The sequence below is a fragment of the Acartia tonsa genome, chromosome 9 (assembly GCF_053477335.1).
Source record: "Acartia tonsa isolate MP-2025a chromosome 9, ASM5347733v1, whole genome shotgun sequence".
NCBI lineage: Eukaryota > Metazoa > Arthropoda > Copepoda > Calanoida > Acartiidae > Acartia > Acartia tonsa.
In genome coordinates this window covers 21197395-21214799 of record NC_137268.1, presented here as the reverse complement: position 1 = coordinate 21214799, position 17405 = coordinate 21197395, and the positions used below count along the sequence as shown (strand labels likewise).

Sequence of the window (17405 nt, the reverse complement as noted above, 5' to 3'; positions counted from 1 at the left end):
ACTACCTATATCCAGTTTTGGGGGCTTTTTCGTCTGCTGGCAAACTGCTTTGTGCTCTTTTGTAGCGACTAGGCTGTATTTATATTTGCGATGCTATTGGCTGATATTCAAATTCCCAATTGAAAGTCGACATAGGGTCCACGAGGTGGGGACATACAGTTATTTAACCCCTTTTATTGTTTTAATTTGATAACCTAACTAAATTAATCAGCTGATATATACTAATTTTGTCTCTTTTCATTTTTTTGTTTCATTTTAATGTTTTATATTGACACTATATTTGAATAGTAAAGTATAGTATAGTAGTGTGAATAATTAATATTTCAATATATATATATTATATTCTATCGAAAGAGAACACAGTATAGACAGAACTGGGTTAGTTCTTTTTTACTTTTACTTTCTATACATGTATAAATAGATTTCATAAAGAGTGTCTGTTAATCTATCTTTCCTTCTATATTTCTGTCTGTCTGTCTAACAGTCTGCCTGTCTCTATTAGTCCTTCCATCCATCCATCCATAAACCCATCCTTCCATCCATCCACCCATTTATCCATCCATCCATCCATCCATCCATCCATCCATCCATCCATCCATTCATCCATCCATCCATCCATCCATCCATCCATCCATCCATCCATCCATCCATCCATCCATCCATCCATCCATCCATCCATCCATCCATCCATCCATCCATCCATCCATCCATCCATCCATCCATCCATCCATCCATCCATCCATCCATCCATCCATCCATCCATCCATCCATCCATCCATCCATCCATCCATCCATCCATCCATCCATCCATCCATCCATCCATCCATCCATCCATCCATCCATCCATCCATCCATCCATCCATCCATCCATCCATCCATACATCTATACATCGATCCATCTATCCATCCACCCATCCATCCTACTATCTATATATATATCTATCTACATATCTATACCTGGAACACTTGACTGTTTGGGAAGGATGGTGATAGCCCCCTCTGCCGCCCATTCTTGATCCCTCACCGGGTGGATCTTAGCTCCCCACGAATCTAAACAGAATTAATTAAGAAATAAAAATCTAGATACACTTTTGACGCAACTTAAAAGGTACCAAAATTTACCGGAATTTGGTTGAAACGGATTATTATGTCATAAAAAATTATGTGAAATGGACTAACGGACTTTCTAATATTATTATTGATTATAGAGTTGTTACGCTATCTAATTTGTACTTAACTGTTAAAGGAATCACTATAAATTTTTTAGGACTTTCTGAATTGACGGATGGAGGGGCCGTTCAAAATGTAGAAAAGCTCTTTCTACTGGTTTAAGGTCAAAATAATAATTTTTGTTTATATGAATTATATAATAAAGATATTCATTACTATTTATAATTTCTTAGCATGAAATTTCACCTTAATAATTAAATAAAACAATGTCCTAGTATGTGTTTATTTAAAAAAAGTATGATTTATTCAAAGTTTTATGAAATAAAATGTGAACATGAGAATTGATAATTAATCTAAAATGTTATCAGAAAAGAAAAGAAAAGGTGTAACTTTGTAATCCTCCATCGTCCTATCCCTTAACTCCTTGAATTAGAAGTCTTAAAAAGATCTAAGGAAAGACACTTGTACTTATAGAGTAGCTTCATTACTAATAACAAAGTATTGTATATTCTATTCCTAGAAATCTTTTCCACATAATAAATTAAACATATTCACTATTGTAATATTTACTTCGTTGGAAATATATATCATATGTACATATATTATTTATATTTTTTTCTTTAGAGGTTTCGTCACTAGCATCTTTTTTTTAAGAATAGGGGGGTCAACTCTTTTCTAGTATAGAAAAGCAAAAAACCTGCACTCTGGGCCAAAAATTTTGTAAAACCTATTGATTCATTTATGAGATCTTGGAAAACTTACATACTCGTACACAAACAACTTGATACTTTATATATGAAAAACAGACAGACAAAAATACAGATAAACATACAGAAAGACAGACAAATAGACAGACATTCAAACTGACTTACAAACAGACATTGAAACAAACATACAGACAGACATTCAAATAAAACAAATATGCAGACATTAATACAAAATAGACAGTCATTCACACAAAACAAACATACAGGCAGACATTCAAACAAACATACAGAAAGACAGACATATAGACAGACATTCCAACTAACTTACAAACAGACATTGAAACAAACAAACAGACAGACATTCAAATAAAATAAATATGCAGACATTAATACAAAACAGACAGACATTCATACAAAACAGACAGACATTCACACAAAACAAACATACAGGCAGACATTTAAATAAACATATAGAAAGACAGACAAATAGACAGACATTCCAACTAACTTACAAACAGACATTGAAACAAACATACAGACAGACATTCAAATAAACATATATAAAGACAGACATATAGACAGACATTCAAACAAATATACAGATACACTTACCTTACAAACAGGAAGATAGACATTCAATTATACATACAGACAGACACAAACAAATTATTTATCTATTATCCATTTATCTATTATTCCGGAATAAATTGAAGGTTAATTGTTTATTGTAGATCATTCATAAATAAATGATAATGTATAAGGTAAGCAGACAGTTTTGCATAACAATACTGCATAAGATCAGGACCGCTCTTATATATTGTTTGTTTAGGTAGCTCTGAATAGGGCTCCCCGACGGGGCTTTATAACTATTTTTAAAGGCTTAAAACTTAGAGGCCTCAAGGGGCACTTTGAGAAGGAATGAGCGAAATTTGGCGGTTTATTTTTTGTTCCCCCATCCCCAAAATAGTTATGATCCTTCCCTAGACCTATAAGAAGCTTCACAGTAAAGGAGAACCATATTTTTTAGCGGTTTGCTCTCTTGTGCTAATATAGTATTTACGTGAACAAATGAATATTTTGGGTAGAAATTTTAGATACCTCTTTTAAAAGGATATCTTAGAAATCTGTCTAGAAAAAAAACTACAATGTGATTGACGCATGTAATTATCAGGTGAAGGTTAATAATAAGAAGAATATGACCTGATATAAATAATTAACCTTTTTTGGATCATGCAAAGAAAACAAAGTAGTGGAGTTTGTCTTATTTTCAAAATAGATATTGATAGGTTAAGTAAATTTAAATGATTGCCCCGCAGGGTTAGCGCACCCCAAAGGGGCTAGATATATGAGAAAAAACTACTGTGAAAATGCCTTGAAACCCGGAAATTCCTTTTCTTTCTATGATCTTATTTTTCTCTTCCGTAATACATAATTTTTACGAGGAGTTTATATTTATCTATTTATATTAGATAAATGTAAATTTATATGTTTAAAATTTTTCCCTATATTTACTCGAGTGCTAACAAAGATAGACATCTGAAATTAACTTTGTCCATCTGTTGGTACATATTGCTTCGCAAGAGTTTAAATTTAGAAATTTTTTTGTCGAATCTGTATAAACAATTTGCTTCTAAAGTTTTTAAGACGATTCCTGCTTTTTAATGTTTCTGCGCGTCAGGTTATCATCCTTGTTTAGAATAATCTAATATATCTGACCTGATCCGATCCAAAAGAATTTTCCTGCAACCCCTTTCCTTGTTGTAGCACTCAAAAGCTTCCTGAAAAAGTAGATTTTTATATTTTAGGCTCATACAAACAATTTCACTATTTGAAATATGAAAAATCTTTGAACAATGATGAAATTATATGAAAGCGAAGCTCAACAAATCTGACATACAAACGAACATTGATTGATTATACTTTTCTAATAAAAGAAACCTAGTTTAAAGTACATTCCAAATGATGGTAAACAAAATTACCCCTTAAATAGATTCCAATTAGTGGTTGAAAAGTTTGGAAACTCAACTAAAACAACCAAGCAATCAAAATTCAATAAAAGTCACCAAGGTTGTTAAGACAACGAATAAGAAAACGTTTTTACAAGACTTCGGGGACTAGTGTAATAAACAGCCTCTTCCTCCCCCCCTCCATGATTTTTATCCCCCTTTCCTTGTTTCATAGTGTAAATGTATAAGAAAAGTGTAAATTGGTTTTTATTGCAATAAAAAAATCATGCACGCGTGCCTTTACTTGCCAATAATGGATATATAATACATGTGGATATTATGAAAGGGGGAAAACTTTCGTCAATTTAGGTTGGTAATTGGACTTAATTTATCAGCCAGTTTGTCCATCCAGTTCGGATAGGGGATCGTTATTTTGGCTAGCTACAAGTTTTACTTTATTCGAGTACATAATAATCTGGTGTAAGATCCACGTAACAATAAATCCATTTTGCCAATATCAAGTGCAATATAAAGACAAGGTTGACAGCAAACATAACAAATGTGTTTAATGTAAAAGAAACATGAAGTATTCAACAATAATTATTTAAATTTTTGGCATTAATAATACTACATCAATAAAAGTGCTTTTTATCATTTTAATCAATCCTCGTTGAAAGACTCAAAGTAGGAATAACAATAATGCCAGACAACATCTACAAGTAGCGAATCACAATAATATTGAAATATACCACGAAATATGGTCAATTGTGATGGGAATGTTGAAATGAAATTTCAACCTTCTATCTTGGATAGGAGCTAAGAAATCATGTTTCACACAGAAGGAAAGACGAACATTTAGAATTATAGGGTAGCTACTCTACTAAAATATGAAACCTGGTTTTGTCTTCATCAACAAAGAGAACAACGGCCTAAAAAATAAAAAATAAATATTTTTTTACAAAATTTAACGTAAGTGCTTCATGAAATTGATCTGACAGCCTTTTAAATAGACGAATTAACAAGTGATATTTTGTCCAAAGTAATTAAATTAGAATATACAAGCGGCAAAGCCTTTGGTATCTAGGGTCCAAAATTAATTGAAACTTAAGGGGCAGAATAGCACCCTCCCTAAACTTAAATCTACCACTTTGACCAAAGACCATAGGAAGGTTCACTGCAAAAGAGAACCATGTCGGTTCAGTGGTAGGTGAGATCTTAAGGTACAGAAATCCAATCATGTCACTTTGAATAGTTAGTTAGGGCATAAATGTACTCTTTGTACTACGGAAGTACGCAGGCTAAAAATAAAATGTTGAAAATACATTTTGAGAAAATCAAGTAATTTATAAAGATCATTATATTAGATACAGTGTGATATGTCAATATATACATTTCATAGATTTTGTTTTAGAATTTTGTTCTATGTGGTAAAAGAAAACTTGAGGCTTTCCTTCAAAGTGCCTATCAAGCACAGAACCAGGGGCGTCCAAGCTTTTTTAATTGGGGGTGTAAAATTTTTTGAAGGGGGGGGGGGTTTAAAATGGCGCGAAGCGCGCTACAAATTGTTTTAACCACCTCCAAAATTTGCTTAAGGGGTGGAGGGGTTATTACCCCCCCTGAAATCTGTTGGCAGGGGTAAATTTCCTCCACCCCCCAAAAAAAATTACCCTCTATCCCTCTTAATAAGGAAATAATTATAAAATAAGGGAAGAGTAGTTAATGCCTACCAATTCTGGGGGATAAACTTCATCCTGCAGGGCCTATACACAAGATGCTTTAACCATGCACGGATATTTTGCAACCAATATAACCTAACCAAAATTAATACACTATCACACTAGACCCCACCTATTATTTTCGATTTATTTCAAAATAGGAGGAGGGCTTGTACTAGACTAGGCACTTTGCTTAAATAAATTCAAGATTTTCTCTATTCATTCTATATTGCGATTTACTGTCCTTTCACTAATTGCTAATGCTGCGCTACTTATGATCAACATTGATCTAGTCTTTTAATTATTGTCAGTTTGACATCAGCAAATCATTTGATTTAATCGTTTTTATATATATTATACAATATACATCTCTAAAAACCAGGTAACTTTAGGGATAAGAAAATGGTCAATAAATTGACAGATTCTTCAAAAATACACCGTCTTAAACTAAGATCATTGGTTGAAAAGTTTGGACAATGCTAGTTTGAGCCCACCAATCAAGAATTTTAAAAGCCCTCTAAGTTTTTAGGCCAATAAATGAAAGACAATTTTCAAAAAACTTAGGGACCAGCATAATTTGTAGTCAAACGTTCTGGCCATTTCTAGCTTCAAGTTAGCAACACCAGTAAGATTTGTATTTGCATTTTATAAAGGAATTTGTTACACCAATTTTAAGGTTTAGGTGGATTAACCAGAGATCTATAGGGAAAAGACAATGAACGATAAATCCCAGAAGATGCTAGGTAAAATAACCTCTTCTGTAAATAAGATTGTTGGTTGAAAAGTTTGGACACTACTTGTTTTGAACTAATAATCACAAAAGAATCCAAATGAATATGTTGAAGTGGTTTAAAACTTTGGGTCCAAGTGTAATTTCCAGTCCAATGTCCCCTGCATCTTTGAGAATTAACAATAGTATCACACTGGTTCTATGATAATACAACTAATATTTGATTCTTTATCTTAATACTATTCAATATCATAAAGCTTTATAATCTTGAAAGCTTTACAGAGCTATTTTATCACTTTTCAGTATTAGAACTATTTTATAACATGAATCCTTTCTGTAATGTACAAAAACGAGTGACTAATAGGGCACCAAAATAAGATTTTCTAATTCAAAATTAGTTTTATGTTAGATCGAATAAACACCATAAGAATTAATGTGCTGCATTTGTAAATCTATTCTAAACCTTTCTGTGAAATATAGGTTTGTTTTAGATTTAAACAATTTTTAATAGGGCAGCTATTATCATATTTTGCTTTTGATAAACAGTTATCTAAAGAAAAATTTTTAATTGTGAATCTACAATAAATTCTTTTATACCACTTTTTTACCAACTAAAAGATATTTTTCAAGAACTCTCCAGCTAGAAAAATATCCTAAAACCACCACAAGACATTAAAAAAGAATGCAAAAAATAAAACCCATTTGGGAAAGCAATTTCTGAGAACCCTAGCCTAATACAACAAAAAACTTACTATTATAGTTTCTAAACATCTATACCTGAACCATAGACGTCCAAGAGGGGGGGGGGTAATGGGGCGATTACCCCCCCCCCCATTTAAAATTTACCCCTACCCTGGGGGTGCCATTGGCACCCCCAATTTTCGGGGGGTATTTACCCCCCCAAACAATTTTCGGAGGGGTATTTACCCCCCCAAACAATTTTCGGGGGGGTAAATCCCCCCCCCCAAAATAAAAAATCTCTGATAAAAAATTTTTTGCGCGCATTTTTAATACTAAATATTTAATAAAATTTAAATTACCCCCCCCAAAAATTTTACCCCAGGGGTAAATTTTGGGGGGGGGTAAACAAAATTTACCCCTGCCAACAGATTTCAGGGGGGGTAATTACCCCCCCCCCCCCAAGCAAATTTCCCCCCCTAAAAGCGAATTACCCCCCCCTTAAAAAAATTTTACCCTTTCCAAAATAAAAAGCTTGGACGTCTATGACCTGAACCATCAGATCTATAGTATAGATGAATATACAAATAACTACTTCCCCACCTTTTTCAATGACTATTTTCAATTATTAAAAAAAAATTTTCTGCTACTTGGCTGTGTTAATACTCCAAACACCATTGGTTTATTTTCGAAGACCCAATTGAGAGTTGGCACAAGGTAATTGCAATAAGGAAATACAGCTATTTAACCCTTTCTCCTAGAATTTTTTACTCTAATCCTGCACCTAGTAATTTTTTTGACCTATATAAAAGAAAATGATCTAATAAAGACTAATCTTCTGGTATTATATATTTAAAGATGACGTCTGTACTATTTCTAGATCAATACGGAAAATATTATTTATGTATATTAATTACAAATAAATTTAGACTTTCCCTAAAAATCTTTAAAATCTAAAAATCATTTCAAATAAAGCTATATTTTAAGTTCTACTTCTAAAAATCCATGGTGATTTAGTCTGAAAAAATCTGACCTTTGCTCTAGTATCTTCCATTAGAGTATCAACTACAGAGTCAAATTCTGATACAGTGGCACCTCGACTTATCTAGAATATATAGAAATAATAAATTTAAAGAAATAAGTTGGTATGATATTAATAGCGATGGAGGGAGGGGACAATAGTCCCCACAGTTTCATAACAACGTTTTCTTGTTAAACAACCTTAGAGACTTTTATTAAATTTTGATTGGTTGGTTTATCTAAATGAGCGTCCAATCTTTTCAACCACTAATTGTAATCTATAAAAGGGGAATTTTGTGCATCCTCATTGAGGATGTACATTGTACATTAATATATCAGCCATTGTGTTATTGCTTTAGATCACTGAATTTTTTCTAAATATAACTATATTGAGAGTAGGGGGTATCATATACAGACTCAACTATTTACAGCTAAGACAAAGGTCATGCAATCAAGGGTTGATTGTCAGTAGGACGTTACTTGACCTAATATCCTAAAATTAACGTTAAATTATTACATCTCATTACAAGTGGATGATGCCCTTGGCTTTGATGGGAAATAAGTGAAACTATTACAATATCTCAAATTTTATTTGGTTTTTCTCTTTTTAAAGCTCATGCATAAAAAAGGCCTAAAACCATTATCCTCACATGTCTACACATATGTGCCCATCCAGAAGATCATTTGCAAATGCATTTTAAAGAAAAAATATTCTAAGATAAATTATCCAGCTAAATGAATATTGTAATTATTTTTAAAAAATACATTTTATAGTTTAATATTCCCCAAGGTGTAATTTTGATATAATGATGATAAAAAGTGCATAATGTTTCAATTTCCTCTAAAATTTAAATTAGCTATTTTTAAATCATTTTCATAAGGCTATAGCAGCCGCTAGTAAATAGATATAAAAGAATATGTAATATTTAGTAAGTCCTAAATCCTAGACCAACTTAAGATACTTTGGATACTTGTGTTAATATTTGATTGGTTGGTTGAAATTAGCAGTGTTTAAACTTTTCAACCTATATATTTAATTTAAGATGGGATAATTTTGTTTATAATAATCAGGATATACATTAATTATTGTGCATAGTCTTATTTCTTAAGATCTCTTGGAATGACATACAAATTAGATATAGTATCTACATATTTAATAGATAGATTTTTCCTATGTAATAGGGCCCTTGAGTTATAGGGAGATAGGGGGGGGGGGGGATTCTTTCCCCCTTACTTTCAATTGTAATTTTAAAAAGAAAAAGTCTCTACACCCTTGTACGAAGTGAAGTCCAGTAAGTCATTCAGTGGCGCCACTTTCAAAATACTTTTGGGCATTTCATTTCTAGAGGTGATTTCTCATGGGAGGTTGGTGGTACCCTCCCCCAAAATAGTGATAAACCTTCCCAGAACCTATAAGAAGGATGTGTAAAATATGGATATTGATATGAAGGTTATCATGACGTATGTATTCCCTAGAAACTAGGGTAATAGGATGTGTAAAATATGGATATTGATATGAAGGTTATCATGACGTATGTATTCCCTAGAAACTAGGGTAATAGGATGTGTAAAATATAGATATTGATATGAAGGTTATTATGATGTATGTATTCCCTAGAAACTAGGGTAATAGGATGTGTAAAATATAGATATTGATATGGAGGTTTTCATGACGTATGTATTCCCTAGAAACTAGGGTAATAGGATGTGTAAAATATGGATATTGATATGGAGGTTATCATGATGTATGTATTCCCTAGAAACTAGGGTAATAGGATGTGTAAAATATGGATATTGATATGAAGGTTATTATGATGTATGTATTCCCTAGAAACTAGGGTAATAGGATGTGTAAAATATGGATATTGATATAAAGGTTATTATGATGTATGTATTCCCTAGAAACTAGGGTAATAGGATGTGTAAAATATGGATATTGATATAAAGGTTATCATGATGTATGTATTCCCTAGAAAATAGGGTAATAGGATGTGTAAAATATGGATATTGATATGAAGGTTATCATGATGTATGTATTCCCTAGAAAACTCGGGTAATAGGATGTGTAAAATATGGATATTGATATGGAGGTTATAATGATGTATGTATTCCCTAGAAACTAGGGTAATAGGATGTATAAAATATGGATATTGATATGAAGGTTATCATGATGTATGTATTCCCTAGAAACTAGGGTAATAGGATGTGTAAAATATGGATATTGATATGAGGGTTATCATGATGTATGTATTCCCTAGAAACTAGGGTAATAGGATGTATAAAATATGGATATTGATATGAAGGTTATCATGATGTATGTATTCCCTAGAAACTAGGGTAATAGGATGTATAAAATATGGATATTGATATGAAGGTTATCATGATGTATGTATTCCCTAGAAACTAGGGTAATAGGATGTATAAAATATGGATATTGATATGAAGGTTATCATGATGTATGTATTCCCTAGAAACTAGGGTAATAGGATGTATAAAATATGGATATTGATATGAAGGTTATCATGATGTATGTATTCCCTAGAAACTAGGGTAATAGGATGTATAAAATATGGATATTGATATGAAGGTTATCATGATGTATGTATTCCCTAGAAACTAGGGTAATAGGATGTATAAAATATGGATATTGATATGAAGGTTATCATGATGTATGTATTCCCTAGAAACTAGGGTAATAGGATGTATAAAATATGGATATTGATATGAAGGTTATCATGATGTATGGTTTTCCTAGAAACTAGGGTAATAGGATGTATAAAATATGGATATTGATATGAGGGTTATCATGATGTATGTATTCCCTAGAAACTAGGGTAATAGGATGTGTAAAATATGGATATTGATATGAAGGTTATCATGATGTATGTATTCCCTAGAAACTAGGGTAATAGGATGTATAAAATATGGATATTGATATGAAGGTTATCATGATGTATGTATTCCCTAGAAACTAGGGTAATAGGATGTATAAAATATGGATATTGATATGAAGGTTATCATGATGTATGTATTCCCTAGAAACTAGGGTAATAGGATGTATAAAATATGGATATTGATATGAAGGTTATCATGATGTATGTATTCCCTAGAAACTAGGGTAATAGGATGTATAAAATATGGATATTGATATGAAGGTTATCATGATGTATGTATTCCCTAGAAACTAGGGTAATAGGATGTATAAAATATGGATATTGATATGAAGGTTATCATGATGTATGTATAGGATGTATAAAATATGGATATTGATATGAAGGTTATCATGATGTATGTATTCCCTAGAAACTGGGGTAATAGGATGTGTAAAATATGAATATTGATATGAAGATTACCATGATGTATGTATTCCCTAGAAACTAGGGTAATAGGATGTATAAAATATGGATATTGATATGAAGGTTATCATGATGTATGTATTCCCTAGAAACTAGGGTAAAAGGATGTATAAAATATGGATATTAATATGAAGGTTATCATGATGTATGTATTCCCTAGAAACTAGGTTAATAGGATGTATAAAATATGGATATTGATATGAAGGTTATCATGATGTATGTATTCCCTAGAAACTAGGGTAATAGGATGTATAAATATGGATATTGATATGAAGGTTATCATGATGTATGTATTCCCTAGAAACTAGGGTAATAGGATGTGTAAAATATGGATATTGATATGAAGGTTATCATGATGTATGTATTCCCTAGAAACTGGGGTAATAGGATGTGTAAAATATGGATATTGATATGAAGATTATCATGATGTATGTATTCCCTAGAAAACTCGGGTAATTAATCAAAATTCTCATCTTAAAACAAATTCAAACAAGCAGCATAACATTCATAGAAAAAAAATAAAATATGATATGTATATTTTTATCAACATTTTAAAGGGTTTTTTTATCAGTACATTAGTATTTTTCTATTTATTAAATTATAACTTGTGTCATAGCCCCTAGAGCGCCTGAGGTAATGTGGGGTTAAATTCTTGTTTTAGTTTCCTAAGGAAAAAGTAAGTTTTCCCTTCAATAATATTTATAAATTTTCCCAGGACCTATAATAAGCTACATAATAAAGGCGCACCATATTGGTTCAGCGATTGGCGAGATCCTTCGGTACAGACACACAGAGATCCTGTTACTTTCATTTAAAGATTATTCAATTTATCTAATAACACGGGCAAACAGATACAAGGCAACTTTTAGAAAACTTCGCTTTTTAAATGCAGAGATAAAGAGAGAAGAGAGAGAGAGAGAGAGAGAGAGAGAGAGAGAGAGAGAGAGAGAGAGAGAGAGAGAGAGAGAGAGAGAGAGAGAAAGAGAGAGAGAGACATACAGAGAGAGAGAGAGAGAGAGAGAGAGAGAGAAAGAGAGAGAGAGAGAGAGAGAGAGAGAGAGAGAAAGAGAAAGAGTGTGAGAGAGAGTTAAAGGGTAAAGATCATTTTTCATGATATAATATGAAAACTTCCTTCTATATTGTGTAAAGTCAGGGATCTATAGGGAAAAGACAGTGGCCGATTAATAAATCTACATCCCCACTGATGATTTCCTCTTCTGAAGATTACAATTATGGGTTGAATCGTTTGGACAATCAACTTAAATAGTCTTCCAATCAAAATTCATAAAAAGTTCCAAAAGTTATTGAGCACACGAATAAGAAAACGTTATTAAACACTTTTGGGATTAGTTCCCCCTTCCTTCCTGGTGTAATGTACATTTTTCTTTCAAAATCTAATTTAAATAAAAATGCCAATTTTCAAACATTATTTATTATATATTCATATTGAGAAATAATATTTTTTATTAGACGATTTCCAAATATTTTTAGAACCAACTTTTGAGGTATTTTTTCGAGCGATTGTATTTATCTGATTATTGTTAATTGCATAAGTAGTTGAATAAAAATCCGCGAGATGGTATAAATAACTTTACCTTTATTGAAGAAGATATACAAATTCCAGATTTGGTAGCCAGCTGAATAAATGAAGATATACCCTTTTCTCCATATTCGCCCTAGATAAATAATTGTATATATGCAATCAGCAAATAAATAAGACAAGGATGATAACATCTATAAAACCGAAGCTCCAAAATAAGAAGGATGGATACGGGAACTCTAACTCGTGTAGAGTGTCAGATCTTAATAAGTAGAACATTAATTTGTAGGTCTAAAGAAAATTACACATAAATTTGATGCTAAATTGATAATAATTGTTGTAAATATACTGTGTAAAGACATAATTTCCAAAAGACGAAAAATCCCCCTTATTGTTTTAGGCAGTTAATGTGGTGGTTACAACACCAGAGATACTAAATTTTTTTATTTATTTATTTTTAAAATTACCTCTTGGGGCAAAGCCCCTAGAGGCTAGGGGAGAAGCCGCTAATAATTAATAAAACAAAAAATTTTTTTTTTCGGTTTTGAAAATTAATTTTTTTGCTGTTTATGTCTTTCAAATAGGCTTGATAAAGTAATCTGCACGTAGTGGCAGTTATACAATCAAATCTTATTTTTAAAGTAGATGCATAACTAACAACATGTATGACAACATTCACAAAAATGTCGAAATTTATGAAAAGAGGTAAACGTTACGGACGAAGGAAAAGACCTTAATTACTGAAAAAGACTCGCTTTTAGAAATAGGGTTAAAGAGAAATACATTCTAAGAAAAAGATCAAATATTCATTTAGTTTACTGTGCGCAAAAAGTTTGGGGTAATTGCAAAAAAAGTTTGGCAATTAGTTTTGCTAATTTCTCAGTTGCAAAACAGAAACAAAAAGCAAACAATAAAAGTATCCAAAGTGAAATCTTATCAAATAAATGTTACATTTTATACTTAAATAACAAGGATGACAAGATCTATAAATAGCAAAGGAAAGGTCATATAAAAGTAAGAAAGAAAAAGATAAAGATAAATAGAAATCTTCAAACCTTTATGAAAAATATATAAGTTCTTTTTGAGACATGACCAACAGACGGACCAAGTAAGTTGTACACTGGATGCACTTTGGCAAAGGCAAATCTTCACCAAATAAATCAATAGTCTATCTTATACGGAAGACGAGATAATTAAATAGGTAGGATAGATAACTTAAAATACATAATACATAAATTGATGCAAAAATAAACTCGGAATGAAAATTAGAACGAATTACAAAAGTCGCAAATTAAATCTAATTTTAACTTTAACAACAATTATAAAAGTTGAATCTTTAGATAATAGATTCAAAACAAATTGTACTCGAGACTTTTCATTAGAGAATTTGAAAAAAAATTTTAAGATTTTTCCAAAGATCTTTTTTTTTTTACAGAAAATAGTTATTTATCGCATCGTATTATAGAAAGCTTTCGGTGGATATTAAAATGAAAGGTTATAAGATTAAAACCAATTTTTTTACCCACAAATATTAAAATGTAAAATCATAAAATTAATAAATTAAAGCGGGTATTCGGCCTCCTGGATCTGATAAAACTAAAACGGTAGGACAAACTGACATTAACACTTTTATAGTGTCAGAACTTAATAATCAGACTATAAAAGTATAAGAGTGGAAGCAAAATTGTAAGTAAATTTGTTGAAAAACTGCTTGATACAGGATTATGTTTATGAACATACCTACATTTTTAGGACTTGATTATAGAGTTGCTTCGCTTATAATATTGTATTTTGTTGTCCCAGGAATCAATATACCAAAAATCAGATCAAACAGATAATTAGATAACATAAAAATTTGTTGTTAAAAAAGTAAAAAAAAATCAAAATGTTTAAAATGGACGTACGGACATTCTGGTAATGATTATAGAGTTTCTACGCGTTCTAAATCATACCTAACTACTACAGGAATCACCATAAAAAGTTTGAAATCGATAGAACAATTCTAACATGCCTAAATTAACGAAACCAAATCTATCGGTCTCGGACGGACGGACGTACGGACGGACTGACCCTAATTATAGAAAAGCTTAGCTTTTAAAAACATTAGAACGAAGGGAAATTTAATTTTGATTAAAGTAAACGGACTGTCATGGATTTTAAATATGTACTTAAATAATCACCCTAATGATGGGAATGTTAACAAGAAAAATCAAATGCCTAGCTTTAATATCAGCTCATTAAATACCACTTTCCCCATATTATTACGGACGAACTTACTGACAAAGTGAGATTATAGAGTAGCTTCGGTACTAAAAATACATAGGTATATAGGAAATTTTATTTAAATACATAAATAGATGGATAGATAAAAGATGTGCAATTAGACTGATAGATAATAAACTTACAAATAGATGGATAGATAATGGATATGCAAATAGATGGATAGATAGATACCTGAGCTGCTACGGTACTGACATACGTCCATTTTAATTGCTTCACAATTTCTACCATTGCCTGAGCCTAAAGAAAAAAATAGGTTAATAATGAAAAAGAAGAATGTAATACTTAGTTATTTGTCGCATCGTATAATAGGTAATTTCCGCGGATAGTAAAATAAAGAAGTATTAAAGTAATTCCAATTCCGGGGGGCTGAGGGCAGGGCCAACAAAAAATGTATTAATTGTATCTGTGTGATTCTCATTTTATTCTTCTTGGTTATACGATATCATATTTCAATATGGCTCAGAACCGGTTCTAATCCAGCGGAAATTAACCAGATTCGAAGTATATAAATTTGAAATGCAAGGGGACTTAAAGGACAGGATATTGGTAAATTAAACTTAAACTAGAGGATATGAACCCTTTGCTCGGGAGAAGGTTGGAGGGTGGTGACTACACACCATAAGAAAAAAAATTAATGGACATCCTTTTTAACCCCCACGGGCCAACCCCCCTTCTGTTAAGAAGTGCAAACAGTTACCTAAAATTAGATAAATGTCTAATTAATGCTATGAACTTAAATTGCAAGTAATAGATTCCAATAAAGGCAATAAATTGTCTCAAAACTTTATCTGAGTTAGTTATGCAATAGTAATCCAAACAAGGAGGACACCATCCATTAAGTACAGGGGGGGGGGGGGGGAGTGGACTTTGGCCTTTATTATTTTGGTCTTCAAAGTTTTAAAACACGATTTTCAATCATTTAAGGACTTCAATCTGGATTTAGTTTTACAAACAAAAAGTGTTTTGATTTTTAAAAAGTTTATTTTAATGTAAATGGAAAGGGAAAATTTTTTATCATGAGGGGTGTATCAATTTATTATTCTTAGATGCCTCTAGGGGCCCTTTATGTATAGGGAATTGCCCCCCCCCCCCCCCCCACTTAAAATTGTAGTTTTAAAAATAATAGTTTCAGCACCTTTGTATGAAGAGAAGTCCAGTAAGTTATAGAGTGGCAAAATCTCTTTTTTTATTCAATCTTAAAACTAACTATACCCTGCAGGTGGCCAACTCACTATGTGGGACTAACCTAACTTTACTACAAAGATAAACGTAAACTATCTAATTAATTATATGAAACATGGTGTAACGTATATAGATAGACACACAAAGAGTAAGGGAACCCATTCTTCGTTTAATTAAAAATACTCTAAGCGTCATATGACTTTTCAATTTATCTGTCTTCTGCATTAATTTAGTTTCGACAAGAATGAAAACATCCATCAAATTTAGGATCAGTTATCACCCTTTTTATAAGCGAAGCTTTTCTATAATTAGGGTCGGTCCGTCCGTCCGTCCGTCCGAGATAGTTAGCTTTTATTTGTTAATTTAGGCATGTTAGAATTGTCATATCGATTTCAAACTTTGCATGGTGATTCCTGTAGTAGTTCTCTATAATCGTTACCAGAATGTCCGTACTTCCATTTTAAACATGTTGATTTATTTACTTTTTATAATCATTTTTTATGTAATAAAATCATCCGATTGATCTGATTTTTTGATCAATCTGATTCCTATTACAATAAGGTACAATATTATGAGCGAAGCATCTCTATAATCAAGTATTAAAATGTAAGTATGTCCTTAAACAGAATTCTGTATTTAAGAAGTTTTTCAACAAATTTACGTATAATTTTGTCAAACCTTATATTTTTATATTTTGTATATTCAAGTCTGACACTCAACAAAAGTTAATGTTCGTCTGTCAAATCATTTCAGAGCTTCGCTTTTATGGATGTTATCATCCTTGTTATGTATGTAAATTGTGAAGCTCTTTATAGTGCCTGTAAAGAAAATGACTTCATACAATACAAATAAATGATAGGGCAATATATAGACTAAATTACCAAAAGCAGGCAGGTATACATTCTAATTGACTAATGGTAGGTCACATGACGTCATTTTTACCAATGCCGGTCTATGACACTTTCGAAGAGAAAGTGTCATAAATGCCTAATAATTTGAGTCATTGAATTTTTTCCTAAAATGATAAAAATTTAAATCTGCAAGTGAATTAGACATATAAGTTAGAATTAGTGTCGTC

At 31.6% G+C, this 17405-nt stretch overlaps 1 protein-coding gene across 1 annotated transcript in view; it reads right to left on the bottom strand.

Moving 5' to 3' along the window:
- Positions 1-17405, bottom strand: part of LOC145328485 (metabotropic glutamate receptor 7-like) — a 131590-nt gene that overhangs the window by 82821 nt on the left and 31364 nt on the right. Inside the window, exons 11-16 of the mRNA XM_080172187.1 lie at positions 15317-15382; positions 12918-12998; positions 7980-8051; positions 4718-4752; positions 3594-3655; positions 958-1050 (exon numbers count right to left, since the gene is read on the bottom strand). Coding sequence (XP_080028313.1) covers positions 958-1050; positions 3594-3655; positions 4718-4752; positions 7980-8051; positions 12918-12998; positions 15317-15382 — 409 coding nt within the window. The remainder of the gene's footprint in view (positions 1-957; positions 1051-3593; positions 3656-4717; positions 4753-7979; positions 8052-12917; positions 12999-15316; positions 15383-17405) is intronic.